A 15,672-nucleotide genomic window follows, 5' to 3' on the forward strand; every position below is an offset into this window, starting at 1 on the left:
GAAGTATTGGATGGATGAGCATTTGCCTTCTGAATCCTCCAATAATGAAGCACTGTGAAAGGAATACGGGTTGACTTCTGCAGGTCAGCATTATGTGAAGATATCTGATAAAACAGAGGAGCTATTAATGTATTAGGATGCACTTTTCTCTCACCTTTTTGGAGATAAACCGGCTGGATTCGGTTACACCAAACGTCTACCTCACTGGTATCTTTATTCTGACTGTGAACGCCTAATGAATCGTACAAGCACGAGGCAATTATGTAAGAATGCTTCCCAGAATCCTTCTGCTGCCTTCCACAGCACAGGATTTTATAACATTTTAGCAACTCTACTTGAAACAAGACAAGGAAAAAAAAGTAACTACTTCCCAGACATATGCTGCATAACCAGCTAGGATAGAAAACAGCTGTAGTTCCAAGGTCATACACAAGAAAAATGCTCTTTCCTCTTAGTAAACAGCATGAAAACACTAAAACACTAAAAGTTTGACAATGACACAGCTCTTGTATGTTTAATATAAAATCCTGGAAATCCAAAAAATACTGCATAGTGTTGTTCCATAGAAAGTAACAGCAATGCTCCTCAGCAAGTACAATAATAGTCTGATAACCTATTGGTTTCCAGTTTTAACATACTGAGTTCCAGAAGACTGAGAGTCTTCTCTCCATATTTCTCCTCATCAGATATATTACACAGGTTCAGTTTCTCCTTATGACTAGACAGGCATTCTTTAAAATACATATATATGTATATATTTATATATAAACACCCAAACCGCAACCCTCACAGATGCAACTGACTGCATCAGAGCTTCGCAATAAAATGTATTTTTTTTAGCCAACAACAGGGTTTTTTAGTCTTTCCTAGCAAATGTTTTCCACCATCTCTCAGCTGCTCTCAGTACACCCTGGAATCTGCCTACACTCCCATTTCTCACTTTTCATACAGGATGACTGAACTATAAAAAGGAAGGAAAGCACTGCACCCTAGGGACACCTGATATCATGTTTCCTTTTAAAGGACTTCAATTCCTTCAGCTTTTTTAGCCTTAGTGAGGAAGATTTTCTGCATGAACACAGAAGATGGGCTCAGTGGTTGGAGCAATATCTAAACACTGGAGACACAAATTCAACTGTTTGGAAAGCAAAAATTTAATACACATCAAGTGCAAAAGATTCTTTGGGCTCTCACCGTTCATTTCACCACCACCCAAGGTTTGGCATGCAGCCGATTTATCCTCTGAGTCACTAGTGGTTGTAACTGGGCTACTTATAAAGTTATTTTTTTAAGAACTGATTGTACATCTTTCCTAGCTGGCCAAAACCTGGCTTCAAGCAACAAAAATCTTTCCCTGTCTGGAAACAGCTGTCCTTATACCCCTAGACTACCATCAGCATTTGCAGTTCTCTTCCTGTCAATTAAAGAGATGAATGAGCAAGGATGATTCTCACTCATTTTCCTCCAAGATTCTGAACTCATACTCTCTAGATGGCAGTGATGACACACGCTGCCCAGTGCTTTCTGGATACCAGAAGCTGCACTCACACAGACTCACAAGGAGCGGAAAAAATCAACTATCCCTTATGCTTACGCTGCTGGATCTTCATGACAAACCATTGCCTTCTGCACGCATCGCTGCCTCATCTGCTATAAAAGGTCTGCTCTATTTAAAAGCAACAGGAAAGTGGGAAAATCTCCCAGTATAAAAGACAGATTCTTAGGTTAATGTCAATTCTCAAGGAAGAAAACCAGATCCTTCCAGACTCTGTGCTGGTATTTTGCAAAGGCGCCCTTCTACAGTGTGAGAACAGAGGAGTACCATGTATACCGAGTCTTAGGGTCATACATGCAGCAGGCAGATAGGTTTTAGACCTCTAGATAAGGCACTCTGAAAGAGGATCCTTTCTTTGAGAAATACACAGAGATTCTTGCACAATATTTTCTACAGCATCTTTCCACCATTTTTAAGCCTACAGGAGATTTGGCACAGTTTTCGGCCACAGTTTTAGTCTAAAAACCTTTCCTAAAAGAAATTAAAGTAAAACTCTTCTTGGGAAGTTAGGAATTTGAAAGAATCTGTGTTAAGTGTCCTGGGTGACTCTGGAGGGGATCCTGCTGAACCTTGGCTTTTCCTGCAAATTCCTGAGTGCTTTCGGACGAACTGGCCACTCTTGTTGCGGATACTTCCCTTCACTTCCACGATCCTGGCAGATTTTGCAGCTTAAAGAGGGGAGAAAAAAGGAGTAAGAGAAGTTTAGTCATCTCATATAGTGAAGTCCCACTCCACAAAGCAATACAAAGGGCAGGAGCGAAGCCTTTTCTTCTTCTCTTCCCCTACCAGGCAAAGTTCTCCTACCTATCTCCATGAGCTTCAGCTCTTTGCACAGATCCTCCTCCATCTTCTTCCTGTAGTCTCCAAACATGGCTCTCATGAGCTGACGCTTTTTCACCAGTGGAGCCTTGTCACTGCGCAGTGTCTTGATCGCACGGAGAGACTCCTCGACTGAAGCAGTGCAAAGGAGAAACAAAGCAAAGTTTAAGACTCCTCACTGGCTCTACACTTGCATGCTTGCCAACCCTTCCACAGGTGAGATCTCTCATTTACTTGAATGCTTACCCTGCTTTGGAGTAGGTTTCTGTGTCTTCAGGCCAAGTTCCAGCTGTTCCACACACCAGTACACCTCTTTCCGCAGCTGGTCATCTGACTGCTATGCAACAGAGCAGAATGAGCACAAGGAAGTAAGCAGTCCAAAAATTAGAGCAGCAGTTGCTACACAGGAAGAAAAGTATCTACATAAAGTCAGGACTACTCCAAATTTTATGTTCTGGTGAGTACTTTATTGACTTCATGACATTTTCCCTATAGTGTTTTTCACTGGATAAAGTTAAAGCACTGGACAAATGTTTAGTTGCAACTCAGTTGCCTCTGATGGATTTTATATTTGGCTGCCATTCACATAATGCTGTTTTCTAGAAAGCTGTCCAGGGCCTTTTCCCTGAAAGAAGCTGTCAAATCAACTTACAGTTGGGAGGAATAAGCATTAACAACAACAAAAAACCCTAATCTGCCCAAAATCAAAAAGCAAACAATGGACAAAATCAGAAGCTGTGTCTTGGTTTCTGAGCTCCTTTGTGCTTGTTCAACCTGAAATGCACGAGGAGAAGGAAGCTGAAAGCCCACAATGATGGAAGAAGCCAAGTCCCATCAAGCAAAGCCACCTGGCTAACAGAGCAATGGAAGGGAGAGGAAAACAGGGTTCATGCTGTGGCTGAAGCAATTTTTAACTGTTATGTACGTGTAAACAGAAAAGCCCTCATGCTGTCTCCTTTTCTTTACAACAGTCTCCATCCAATGGACTGGAAGGGCCATCACCTTCAAATCTTTCTACCTTTCTGGTACTCAGCAGTGTTTATTAGTAGAATTGTTGGTGAAGCAGCACTTTGGATGAAACGTATCAAGAGACAGGTGAACACCCAGTGCGACTTCTGTGTAGAATACCAATGAAAGGAAGGTTTTCTTAATAATTTTGTATTTCAGTATTGCTCAACTGCCATTGTTTGTCAATAACTACACCAGTGCTGAAAAGAAAAACGGAATGAAGACCTGGACCTTAGCAGAACATTAGAAAACCTTAAGGGCGTGCCTTAATAGTGTGTTTACACATAACTTGCAACTGCAGTCAGTTTCTGGGCCATGCCTTACAGCGGGAACCTTCTCAGAAACACCCTTAAGCTTTGCACCAGACCCTGCTGCATCCTTGGCTACACCAGGTACCTCAGCTTTGCTGTTTGCATTATGTGAGCAATTCATCCTACCCACTAACACACAAATCAGGGGCACAGTGCCTGGTTCAGCACGCACAGATACCAGCTTGGCACTGACTGAGGACAGTTACCTCCATTTTAAATTATGTATTTATTTAATTTTTATTTATTTTTTTAAGAAAACATGGCACCCAGCTTCCCAGGATTAGTCATCACAAGCCTAAACATAAAATGTTTTAGCACAAGTCTGAAGCAGACAATGAAAGACCATTAACTTACTTTTCACTACTTAGGTTCCTCAAATGCCTAGCAAAGGAAGAAAAGAGCTGCTGTAAGAAATAAGCAGCAATCTTTGTCTTTTGGCACTCAAGTTTCTCTTTTGCTCAAGGGTTCATAAACTGTGGGATCCCATCAATATTTAAATACCTGAGAGACCTCTTCTGGGTGGGAAGTATTTTGACATCTGTTAGCTTCTGCCTTTGCCTTCGCCTTCCTGTTGATTTCAGTTTCTTCAATCTCCTTTTTACTGACAGATGTTTTTTGCTGCTTTTTCTTCTTCTTCTTCTTCTGGGCAGCTCCACCTGTTGTTGATTTCTCTCTCACCAGCTCATCTCCAGGGGCAGTCTCTGGTTGGGGGATCTTCAATGTGACATGGCTTCTATCCTTGTTGGGTGCACTACTTGTAAGTTGAGTCAACTCGGGCTTCTGCAAAGCTGAAATACGTGGCAAACCTCCCGATTCAGCAGGCAGTGAATTACCCAGCACTTCATGATCTGCTGCACACTCTGTATGTTGGCTTGCCGGAACTAATTGAACCAGAGAACAGTCATCATCTGGGATAGCAAAATTGAAAGCAAACTTGGGTTCTTGTCCAGAGGCAGCAAAACTCGAGGCTCCATTCCAGTTCTCCTTGGTGGCTCTTACACTGGTTTGTATCTGCTCAGCAGCACTGACATCAGGGACTGCTTCCAGAGGTGTGCCACTTGCTCCTGGGTCAATCTGAGAAAGAGTGAAATCAAATTGGAAGCTGTTGCCAGATGACATGAATGACTCTGGCTTTGCCTCAGAGACTTGGTCAAACTGTTTCCCATATACCACACCATCTGAGGCCTGCCCATTGCTTTGCTGCACTTCCACATTGCCAGGTTTCACACCTAGAAAAGACAGAGAATAATGTTTCCATCAATATGCCAGTTTCCTACTATGGGGATGCTACTGCAACTCCTCCTGTAAGGCATTGCTGCAGAGAGGCAATCCAATCAAAAGCTGCAACATAAGAAATCTACAGAAAAGGACCAAAGATCACCATCCCCTGAATGGACAGTTCAAGCTCACCTGCCTTCTCCATGCTCTTTTGGTTCTCAGCCATCTTGAGACGATAGTTCCCAAACACGTGGTTCATCACTTGTTGCTTCTTCACAGGAGGAATCTCATGGGAGCGCAGGACCTTGAGAATGTGCTGTTGTCTCCTCTACTGCACTCAAGAAAGAGACCAAGAGAGACCAGAAACAGGTTATGGTGGCCTTACAAACCGTATTGTGGGATGCTGATGACTCTTGTCTCTTTGAAAGTGTTCTGTATTCATACCTCTGACTAATCCATGACTGACATTCAATTGAAATGAAATTCTCCAAGTGCTTCTAGAAGCTGAAATACCATTAAATGCTCTTAAGTGGGGGATATCTTAGCTGCTTATTATACACAGTATGGATCTTACACTGCAATAAGTGCACTACTGACACAGAAGCTACACAGGGCTTAACCACCCTTCCCCAAACCAACTGACAAATCCAAGAGCCTAGCTTGGTGTCTCTTCCTTGGAAGACTGGAAAAAATCTGACCTGAGTAGAGAGCACGCTCTGAAAAGCAGGACGCTTACTTGACTCTCATAGACACTGGCCTGACCACAACAGTAATCCCAGTTCTTTGTGTCAGAGCAAATTATCTAAGAAGCAACACACTTTGTTTTGGGGCTGAGTTGAGACAAGTGACATTTGCCTCCAGCTGCGAAAGGCACCACTCCGGCTCATCTTGGAACATGCCTTGGGGAGCCTTGGACATGGGATGGGAAAAGACACAATATTTAAAAGAAGCATAAATCCCCCACCCGCAAAACTGATTCAAAACCTGAGTTTTCTGAAGCCTTCTCCCCTCTTACTGGAAATCAGACCAGCGAGTCATAAACCCTTTTCTTGGCTTTATGCTTGAGCTGCAGTGTGTAACAGCTCAATTTACACCATAAAGCAACACAGCACAGGGTGGGACACATGCCCTGCCACACTGCCTACATGGAGGGCATCAAGCATGCCCTCTTCATGACAAAAATTAGAGACAATAAACTTACTAGCTGTAAAACCCCCCACCCCTGGCAACCCAGGACTTCCCACGATTTTTTGCTTCTTTTTTTCTCCTCCACTCATTTTAAAGCCCCCAAATGGAAGACTTCTCATTTTTCCTGAAGCTTTTCCTATGATATAGTTTGTCTCCACAGCAGATTTCCCTCCAGCACAACACCGGCAGCACACAGGATTTATCTTCATGCTAAGCACAAGTCCTTAAGACTACCTTTGCTGTATTTTTACCCTGTCGGCCTCCTATAAAGTAAGGCTCAGAAGTCCACCTGCGAAGGAGTCGGTCATTATAACGCATAAGGAAATGAAAAGTAAAAATCTTGCTTCAGCGAAATAACGAGGTGACTGGGGGAGGCAAGCAGAGCTACCAGGGATGCCGTCCCAAGCGAGCCTCCCGGGAGCTGGGGCGGGAGGGAGGTGCCTCGGCCGAGGGCCGGCGGGGAGAACAGGGCACTGAGGTGGGGGGCGGCCGCCCGAAGCTCTTACCCGCTCCATGCCGGGCAGCCGCCGCGGGAAGGAAGCCGGCCCGCCTGCCGCCGCCTGCCGCCGCCTGCCGCCGCCTGCCGCCGCCCGCCGCCGCCCACCGCCGGTCACGGAGCAGCGTGCGGGCGCCCGGGCTCGCCGCTCCGCCCGACACCAGCCACCGGGACCTGCCCGCCACCGCCGGGGCCGGGCCTGTGAGGAGCCCTGGCCTCGAGGCGGAAGGGCCGGGCCGCCGTGCACCGCCCAAAGGGCTCCCCCCGCCGCGGTCCGCCCGCCGCCCGCTCCCGCGCCCCGCGCCTCCGTTCCGCCCGCCGCGCTGAGGGGAGAGCGGCGCCCGCCGTCCCCGCGAGGCCCGGTATCTGGCGTACAGCGGGGGCAAGCCCCGGCGCCGTCCCCCCGGGCCCTGCCTTCGCCGGGGCCAGGGCCGGGGGGGCGGGGGGTGCCGCGGCACGGCGGGGTCGCCTCGGCAGGAGGCGGAACGGAGGCGCCGAGCCCCCCTTCGGCGGGGTAGCTGAGGCCGCCGCGGCCCGCCTGCCTTCCCCGAGGCCCGCAGGGAGCCGCTGGGCCCTGCCGGGATGCGGGCCTGGCCGCTGGGGCCCCCTCCCGGGACCGAGTCCCGCGGGCCCCGCCGAGCCGCAGGGCCCGGGGCCGGTGCACGGCGCAGCGCCGCGGGTCGGGCACCGCGTACCCCCCGCGGGCAAGAAAGGGCAATACACATATACAGGCACGGTGCCACTTCTGGTTTAGGTTTCCTTTTGATCATTTAATTTTGTAAATAAAAAAAAAGTTAGACACCTTGTTCCGTATGCATATTTCCCTTGGATTTTTTTCATCAGCAGTCAGAAGTGGCCCCGCTGAGACTCGTAATGCTGTAGCACGTCACATTTTGCAGCACAGTATTTGACATCTCTTTCAAATGCTTGAAGTCGTGGAGGTTTTAGTTTCTGCTGACATTGGCAGTTGATGTTAGAAATTCTCCAAGGCTGCCAGTTATTCCAGCAGGGCTCTAAAGTGCTAGGAAAGCACTTCCGAATGTTGCTGTTCGAGGTTATAAAAAGGTACTGGAAAAATCAGCACACTTCTGCCAATCTTGATCAGACTTCTGTCTTGCTTTACAACCTCCACCCTCGCTAAGGCTTAACCCTTGTCTAAGCCCTCCCCTCACTACAAAACCCATCTAATTCAATTGAGGCTTATCAGAGGTTGTCCAAGACTTATCGCAAGGCTCTTCTGACTGTGGTAGGTTTGAAATTACCATCAGTCTTTGCACAGAAGCGTCCAAATGTCAGTAAAAGAGCTGACAGTCAAGTATCAGAGAAGATAATAATAAGCACAGGAATAATGAGCTATCAGCAACTGTCTTGAAAGGCCAGAATCCCACTGCAGTTCTCCTCTTCCTCAATCCCTGAGCTGGACCGAGGGGTCATAAGCTTGTCACCACCGGTCTGGATGCATACCCCAAAGCAAAAGCTTCCCATCTGTGGCCTGATGGCACAAACCCATCCGACAATGCAAAGGCTCTATTAGTATGGCTGGGCACAGAGCCTACAGAACCCAGCCAGCCAGACCAAAGGGTTAAGAGGACCATTGCCTTCTGTGGCAGGATGCTGTCCATGTCTCCAGCTGAAACCCCGTGCTGCTGACTCAATGCCCATGCAGGGAAAAGGCACAAAGGACCAGCAATACCTGTTTTCCTGGGTTTGATCTCTGCCCTGAGGATTCAGCCCGTGTGGATTCACAGCCCCACAATGGCACCAAGCTGGCAAGCTGCACCAGCCTTGCTCTGAGGACACAGGACAGAGGGACTGCCGGGGGATCAGAACACGATCCTCAACTTCTGCTGACACAACAGGAACCTTTTAATGTGAAGAGCTGCGAGCTGAGCTGGTGGAAGCTGATGTCTAACCAGCCACGACTGCCCGGGAGGAGGCAAACAGCAGGCAGAGGAATGGCAATGGCTTGAGCCTGCCTCGGGGCACAGGGCAGGTTAGCGTGTGCTGTATAAAACAGTGCAAAGGCTGGGACTGCTTCACACTGCTGTTAAGATGGCAACAGGAGCACCTCTGTCTGGGGACTCCATGCAGGATGGCTGTGCAGTCCTTCGGGTCAGTCCAGGGACTGACAATTCCCCCCCAACACAGATCTGCCTGCTTTCCCCACTCCACCAACTGAGCACCAACAAATTTGTTGCAGGCATGGCTGTAACTGGAAGCAGCAGCTGGGCTGGAAAACGCAGCTCTTTGGTATGAGGCTCCTTTAAGGGAGTTGCAGAAGGAATTAGGAAAAAAAAAAAGAGAAGTGGGGTGGTTACCAAAACTGCTAACCACAGTGCCAGGGGGCCTCAGAGGGCACCAGGACAGCCCAGCGTCACATGCCTAATGCATCCTGTCTCCAGACTTCCTTGCCTTCGATGTATGTGGCTTGCACATACAGACCATCATTCAGCATCAGGAAATCTGCGTTGGACAAGAAAGAAAAGAAGCAGCTGTCAGAGAAATGGAACATCTGAAGATGGCTGGGAAGAGCTGGGCCCTGGAGAAGAGCTTCTCCCCACCCCATAAACAGCAGCAGGATGGCAGTGTGGTGCCATCCTTGCTGTGGCAGCCCTGCTCCATGCCTGGCTGAGATGTGGGGGTCTCTCCAAAGGGCTCATGAAACACCACCAGCATCCAAGAGAAAAACTACTGGAGCAAAAGTCCAGAACAAATCCCAGGCAGAGCAAGTCTCTTCACAGCTCGCACTGAAACAGGGGATGAAGATGTGTTCACGGCAGCCCCTGCTTTGCTCCAGCACCTGGGAGCCCTCACACCGTTGTCCCCATACCAGTACCTGCTGTGCCCATACCAGTACCTGCATCGGAGTCATAATTTAGTGTTCCCTTTCTGTGTTCAATCCCCAGGAGCTGGGCGGGATGCAGAGATGCTGCCTCCAACGCGGTCTCTACTGAGCACCCTTGGACAGAGAAGGAAGGAGACAGGGCAACAAACAGCTCTGTTGCTAGAGCAGCCCAAACTCCCCTGGCTAAGGCAACTGTCAGCCTAGCAGGGACCTGAGCTGGAACAACCTCACCACAGCTGGATGGAGCTGGGGAGAAGAAACATCACTATGGGAGAGAAGCGAGAAGAGGCAAACTGAACACCTAGGGTATGGGGAGGGGAAAATCATTCACCTTTGTGAGAAAGGAGTAGGACAGTTCACCTCTCACTAGTACTATGGGTTAAAATCAAACCTCCCCTCAAAAAGGTGCGCATCTGAAGCCAGTGGCACTGTTCCCAGCGCTTCTCATCATGCCTCAGGTGAGAGGGAACGTTCCCTAGTGGAGCAGACACAGCTGGCAAAAGTGATACCTCTTCCTGTGTCAACATAGGGAGCAGCAGCTTGTGGGCAAGGCTCACTCACCTGTGGCTTCTTGGAAATGTCGCACACATGTGTCCATGGTTGCCACACTACCGCTCAGGGTCTTTGTGCCTGGGAGAGGAACAGGATGGCGCTGAGTGGGTCCCAGAACTCATAGCAAGGGGAAGCAGGATGGTGGGAAAGCATAATGTGACCAGAATGGGCAGAAACCTGGGCTGCATGAGGAGCCAGTTGGAGGGCCTGCAGCCATTGCTGCCAAGTGACAGAATGCAGCAAGGAAGAGCCCATGCTGGCAGTGCAGGGAGAGGTGCCAGGATGTCACCCCACAGCTCCACCGTAAGGCCCGGACTGGGTGAAACTAGTTCACAATGTGGGCACCTGCTACCAGAGACAGAGGAAGGGAACTGAGAAAGGAACGATCCTTCTCTGAAATACCTTCCCAGTCTCCAACTGCTTGCAGCTTAGGGAGCTTAGTTAGCAAGAAGTGGCAGTGTTACAGTAAAGACATGGTACAATAAATATCTGCAGGATTTCTCTGTCTTCATACCTTGCTGGAACCTCTGGCATCCATGACACTGGGCAACAAGGTGTTTAAAAGTGTTGCTGACAGCTACAAATTGACAGATTCCTCCTCCCTCCACAAAGATGGGGTACCTTCTCCTCTTTACGAGGTGCCTCATTCTCCCCAGGGCCAAATCACAGTGGAGCCATCAGGCACCAAACCCCAAGAGGGTGGCACAGCACTGTGAGGTGCGCTGAGCTCTCTAGGAATGGACACGAGTGGCAGTGCTGTCCCCAGCTCTTTAGCAAGAGGCACTTACCTGCAATGTAGGTGTTCAGCCCATCGATCTCCACCACCTGCTGACCAAGTGTGTGCCGACCTGGTGCCAGCCCCATGCCAGCGATTGCATCCGTCACTAGCACCAAGCCTGAGGAACGCAAGGAAAGAGGCTGCGTTAGCTTTGCAGCTCTTGCTGCAGCTCTGAGCACTGCCCCACTCTGGTCCTCCTACAGCGGGGCCAAGGTGTCCCTAGCCACATCTGACCAAGACAAGAGGGCTTGTGGATCAGCACACGAGGCTGTGACCTCATTTAGGTAGTGAGGGCAGCATGCCAGAGCACTTGCAGGGGTGTTCTGTGGGAGATGGCACAGTGCTCAGGACAGCTGGTGACGCTCTGTGGGCCTCTCATGGCTCACCTTTGGGGTGGGCTCGGTGGGCGATTCGCAGGGCGGCAGGGTTGGTGTGAATGCCATCAGAGATCATACCATAGAAGACCCTCCGCCCAGCAGGAATCTTGTCACTTGTCAGCAGCCCTACGATTCCAGGATCACGATGGTGGAACTGCCCGAGGGGAGAGAGAACAAGCTGTGGAGCATCACCAGGACTCGTGGGCCAAGACCCTTCCTCTCAGGTGACGCAGCCGCCATCTCTATCAAACAGTGCCTGGCAGCTGGGCGCTCAATTCTCTACCAGACAAATGTGGGCACTTCCTTGAATTTCAAGTTTGCTACAGCCTGGACTCTTTTAGATCAGGCAATGGAAACCTGAAGCCAGAGGTTCAGCGCTGAAACCTCATTGCAAAGCCTGGTACAAAACAAGCTGGGGAGAACATGCATCTGTGGGGAGCAGGAGAGAAAGCACCAAGAGCAACACCAGTGCACAGCAAGCGCCCTCGGCTACTCACCGGCAACATGGCATTGAAGAGGTGAGTGATGAAGGTAGCACCATGCTGCACAGCCTCCTCAGCCTGGGAGAGATTAGCCACTGAGTGACCTGGGAACAAAGACCAACACATTCTTCTGCCCATCTCTCCATTTATTTCCCTACAGGAGAGGAGACACTCTGTCACTAGGACTCTACTCTGATGCCCCACCCTGGGCTGATGTCCGAGATGTCAGCCTCAGCACAGAGGTGCCTGGCCATGGCTGGTTGTTTTGCTTGAACACATTCACTGTTCACATCACAACCATCACAAATGCTGCCTTGCTCAGAAAAAGTTGCCTTCAGGCTGGGTTACAGGTCCAAGGACATGCCTTTGTGCTGTCCTTGGAAATTTAAAGGCATTACAGAGACGTATCAAGGGAGTAGAGACAGCAAGGACTTTGCCAGGAAAGAATATGGGGATAAAACTATCCAGAAAGAACATTTTGTTTTCCCCAACACAGATGGCAGCTCTAATGCTCTGTGGACAAACCATGCTTTTCTGTAGTTTTTCACTTTGTGTGGCTGTGAGATAAGAGATGCTCCGCTGTATGAATCCCCTTCTCACTTAAGGCTGAATTTCACCCTGAATAACTCCCCTCTCCTTTTTTTTTTAAAAAAAAAAAAGGAAAAAGAAAGAAAAAAGAAGAAAAAAAAAAAGACACTGGAGTAAGAGGTCTCCTATAGCGCTTCTGGTTGAAAAGCAGCATTATCAAAACTCAGCAGTAACCCTTGGAAAATGATCTCACCTGTCAAATAAGGCCTGTAGCAGTGGAACTTCACCACATCATCAACTCTCGATTACATCTTTATTCACATAAGACTGCTATTCTCTCCTGTGTTTGAGCAGCACCGAATGCTACTTGGTGTTAAATGGGAAGGGCTCCTCAATCCATATGATGTTTGGCCCTTACTGTACAAAGGGCAACAGATTTGCAGTGTCGAGCAAGGTCCCCATTTGTGACAGGTCTGTCTCCTCCATATAGGCCAGGCCAAAGAAAATCCCACTCCGCCCAGCTGCACTGAGACACCATTACAGATGCTGCACCCCTGAGAGGGGCTGCCTGGCCCGTGTGGCACAGGGGGGACAGAGTCTCCCTAAGCCCCCTCTGCCCCAGCCCTTACCGAGTGAGACACAGATGCCCCGCTTGGTGAGTTCCTGGATCACTTCACTGCTCCTCTTCATCTCTGGGGCCAGGGTGACTATCCGGACACAGTCCAGAGACCCGTAGGTGGTCAGTAGGTCCTGGAAAGCACCTGCCTCGAAGGTGCGGAGGCAGTGTTCTGGGTGCGCTCCTTTCTTCTCCTTGCTGATAAACGGTCCCTCCAAATGGGCCCCTGCCCAAACAGGAACACAAAGCCATGACCTTTCCTCTCCGCACCAAGGACCAAGAAACCTGCTGTGTCCACCCTGCTCCAGTCAAGCTCTTGCCGCTCTCCTGCAGCAAAACACATGGCTCAGGTAACTTGGGAGCTCAGCACAGCAAAAGATGCTGGCAACTGGCCAAGCCAAGACACCAAAAGGGCTGGAGTTGTGTGGGTACAACGACCGAGACCACTGCAACAGTCAGGCACAAGTTGAGGGAGAAAGCGGCTCTGGGCCCACCTGTATATCCCTCCCATCGAGAGAGCTCCAGCTCCCAACTATGCTGTCCCCACAGCAGCTTCTTTTCCCTAACAGCAAGATAGTTGCCTAATGAGGGTAACACCAGGGAGAACAGCAAGGGACAAAACCACTTACCCAGGATACCTGCTCCATGGGATCCACCGTTTCTTATACTGATCTGAGGGAGAACCTAGAGAAAAGGGGTTTGTCAGACATGGCATCCCAGATACAGCACCCCAGCCTGCCAAAACAAATCCAGATGTTGGGTCTGGAGAGAGCTTTGCCGCTGGACCACTTGAGACCATCAGCCAAACACAGCTTACAAAGAAAAAGTCAGCTCAAGCCCTGTTGTGCAAAGCTGGCCTGGGAGACATAGGTGCCTCAGCAGTCTAAAGGTTAAGGCCAAGAAATCCAGGGGTAAAGTCCAGCTCCTCCTGCCCATGGCTCTTGCACCAAGGCAGCTATTCCAGTCTCTACATGTCCAGCCTTGGCCCTCTCACCTCTTGGTACCAACCTCAGCCCTTTATCACCCTGCGGATGAGAGGGGAGGAAGTCCCTTACCTGGTGGTACACAGATGGAGGAGAGGTCACCAGGGTGGGACAGAAGGAGGTCACTCCATGGGAGAGGATTTTCTGACTGACCAGGTCAATCCCTGATTTGAAGTCATCTGTAGCTAGGGAGAAGTCCACCCCAAAGCCTCCTGCACCACGAACAAAACCGAGATGAAACTGCAGCTTCCCCAGTGGACATTTTCCCACCCAAAAACGCCAAAGAAACATTTTGCATGACTGGAGTGAGCTGCTCCATTTGTATGGCACCGACCAGAAGCAAAGGGTTCCACCAGCACTTCTGTCCTACATTCATGAGGCGCTGTGAGTACAAATCCAACCAATTGTCCTACTGAAGGGCTCTTCCCCACAGCATTCCCATGTTTTGTGAGCACTGAATTTGTATTTTGATGTGGGGCAAAAATCTGAGGATTTCCCACTGAAAAGGGGATTCGACTTCCAACATAAACTACCATCGAACAAGCCATTCTTGACCCTCAGGAAAGAGCTATTGCACGTATCGTTTGTTCCCTTGAGAAGTCCTGCTCTGTCCTCCCTCTGTCCAGGAGATACCCTAAAGAGGGTAGGGCGGGCATCCTGCCAGCGCAGGGGCAGGATAAAGTGTTGATAAAAATGAGGTTAAGAGGAAAGCTGGGCTGAAAACCCCGCCTAGCCAAAGGGGATCAGTGACGTGACAGCAGCAACCATGGGCAAAATTGTTCTTTATCGTTGGTTTGGTGACTCACGTCTATCTCGAGCAGCTGAAACGCGCTTGGTCACAGGCAGTACACATGCAGCAGGGTTTGAAGGTCTGGGATGGACAAACCTGGGACCCCCTACCCCTCTGCACAAGGCCTCACTGTACCGTTGATCTGGACATCGATGAAGCCGGGGGCGATGATGCTGTCCTTACAGTCCAGCTGGATGTCAGCAGAGCCCTTCTCGTCAAAGAAGAGTTTCTCCGGGTTGAGGATCTTCCCCTCTCGCACCCACAGGTCCTCCCTGAAGGAGGACACACACCAAGCTCCTGTGACATCTGCAGTGGAGCACACGGGAGCAGGTGGCCATGGCCCAGTGACAGGGGTGGCCTCGGGCAGGACAGACCCCACCAGCACCCTCCGCCACGGGGCCCCTGATGTCTACCAGGGCAAAGCTGCTCTTCCAGCAGCGACAGCGCCGGCAGCCCTCCCCCTGCCCGGCCTCCGGCTTTACAAAACTCACGGGAACGGGATTTTCACGGGCAGCCCGTCAGCTGCGGTAGCTGCGGTGGCCACGGGGCCGGGCAGGGGCGGCAAAGCGAGGGACGAGGGCGCGGAGCGGGGCCGCGCCTCACGCCCGCCCGTCTCCTTCGGGATGAAACCCGGCGGAGGGGCCGGGGGGCAGCGGGAGGGCGGGGGGCGAGAGCCGGCAGCTGCGCACGGGGGCCCTGGGGACAGCACCTCGGGCGCTCCGGCTTCCCGGTCGGCTCTGCAGCGCGGCCGTGAGCCCCGGCACCCCCGGCACCCCCGGCCGCCCGCACCCCGCACCCTCACCTCTGCAGCCGGTGGCCCCGCAGGATGCGGCAGTTGGTGAACTGGACGATGGGCGCGTCGGAGACGGATTTGTTGGACGGCATCGCGGGGCTGCGGGAGCGCCCCGGCGGCCGGGGCCAGGGACGGGGACGGGGCGGGGACCGGGTGTGGCGGAGCGGGGCCAGGCCGCAGCTCCGCGGCGAGCGGCTTCCGCGGGAACGGGGAAGCCGGTGAGGGGCGGGGGGGCCGGAGCACCGCCCCGGGAGCAGGTGGTGGGTGGGCCCCCGCCCCTCCCCGTGGCTCCGGGCCTACGCCGTGAGGAAAAGGCCCCGCCGCGGGACCCGC

General features: G+C 51.1%; 2 protein-coding genes across 4 annotated transcripts; both read right to left on the minus strand.

The window, feature by feature from the left end:
* Positions 1-487: 487 nt before the first annotated feature.
* On the minus strand, positions 488-5,211 carry LOC119146363 (UPF0488 protein C8orf33 homolog). Of its 2 annotated transcripts, XM_037383868.1 has the most exons (6): positions 5,104-5,164; positions 4,869-4,922; positions 4,195-4,767; positions 2,621-2,711; positions 2,360-2,506; positions 488-2,223 (listed from the first exon to the last, which is right to left on the minus strand). In XM_037383868.1, the coding sequence occupies exons 2-6, from the start codon at positions 4,905-4,907 to the stop codon at positions 2,027-2,029; spliced, it is 1,047 nt and encodes a 348-aa protein (XP_037239765.1). In that variant the 5' UTR covers positions 4,908-4,922; positions 5,104-5,164; the 3' UTR covers positions 488-2,026. The 2 variants fall into 2 exon arrangements, with proteins under 2 accessions (XP_037239765.1, XP_037239764.1); XM_037383867.1 differs by having other exon boundaries at positions 4,195-4,922; positions 5,104-5,211.
* AMDHD2 (amidohydrolase domain containing 2) lies at positions 5,162-15,538 on the minus strand. 2 transcript variants are annotated; one of them, XM_037383870.1, is made up of 12 exons: positions 15,349-15,538; positions 14,682-14,818; positions 13,829-13,968; positions 13,403-13,457; positions 12,787-12,999; positions 11,645-11,733; positions 11,157-11,301; positions 10,781-10,888; positions 10,002-10,070; positions 9,453-9,554; positions 7,398-9,058; positions 5,162-5,242 (listed from the first exon to the last, which is right to left on the minus strand). In XM_037383870.1, exons 1-11 carry the CDS (start codon positions 15,429-15,431, stop codon positions 8,970-8,972), a joined length of 1,230 nt encoding a protein of 409 aa, XP_037239767.1. In that variant the 5' UTR covers positions 15,432-15,538; the 3' UTR covers positions 5,162-5,242; positions 7,398-8,969. The 2 variants fall into 2 exon arrangements, with proteins under 2 accessions (XP_037239767.1, XP_037239768.1); XM_037383871.1 differs by lacking the exon at positions 5,162-5,242 and having other exon boundaries at positions 9,036-9,058; positions 9,453-9,915.
* Between the last annotated feature and the right edge of the window lie 134 nt (positions 15,539-15,672).

Source organism: Falco rusticolus, chromosome 4 (genome assembly GCF_015220075.1).
Source record: "Falco rusticolus isolate bFalRus1 chromosome 4, bFalRus1.pri, whole genome shotgun sequence".
NCBI lineage: Eukaryota > Metazoa > Chordata > Aves > Falconiformes > Falconidae > Falco > Falco rusticolus.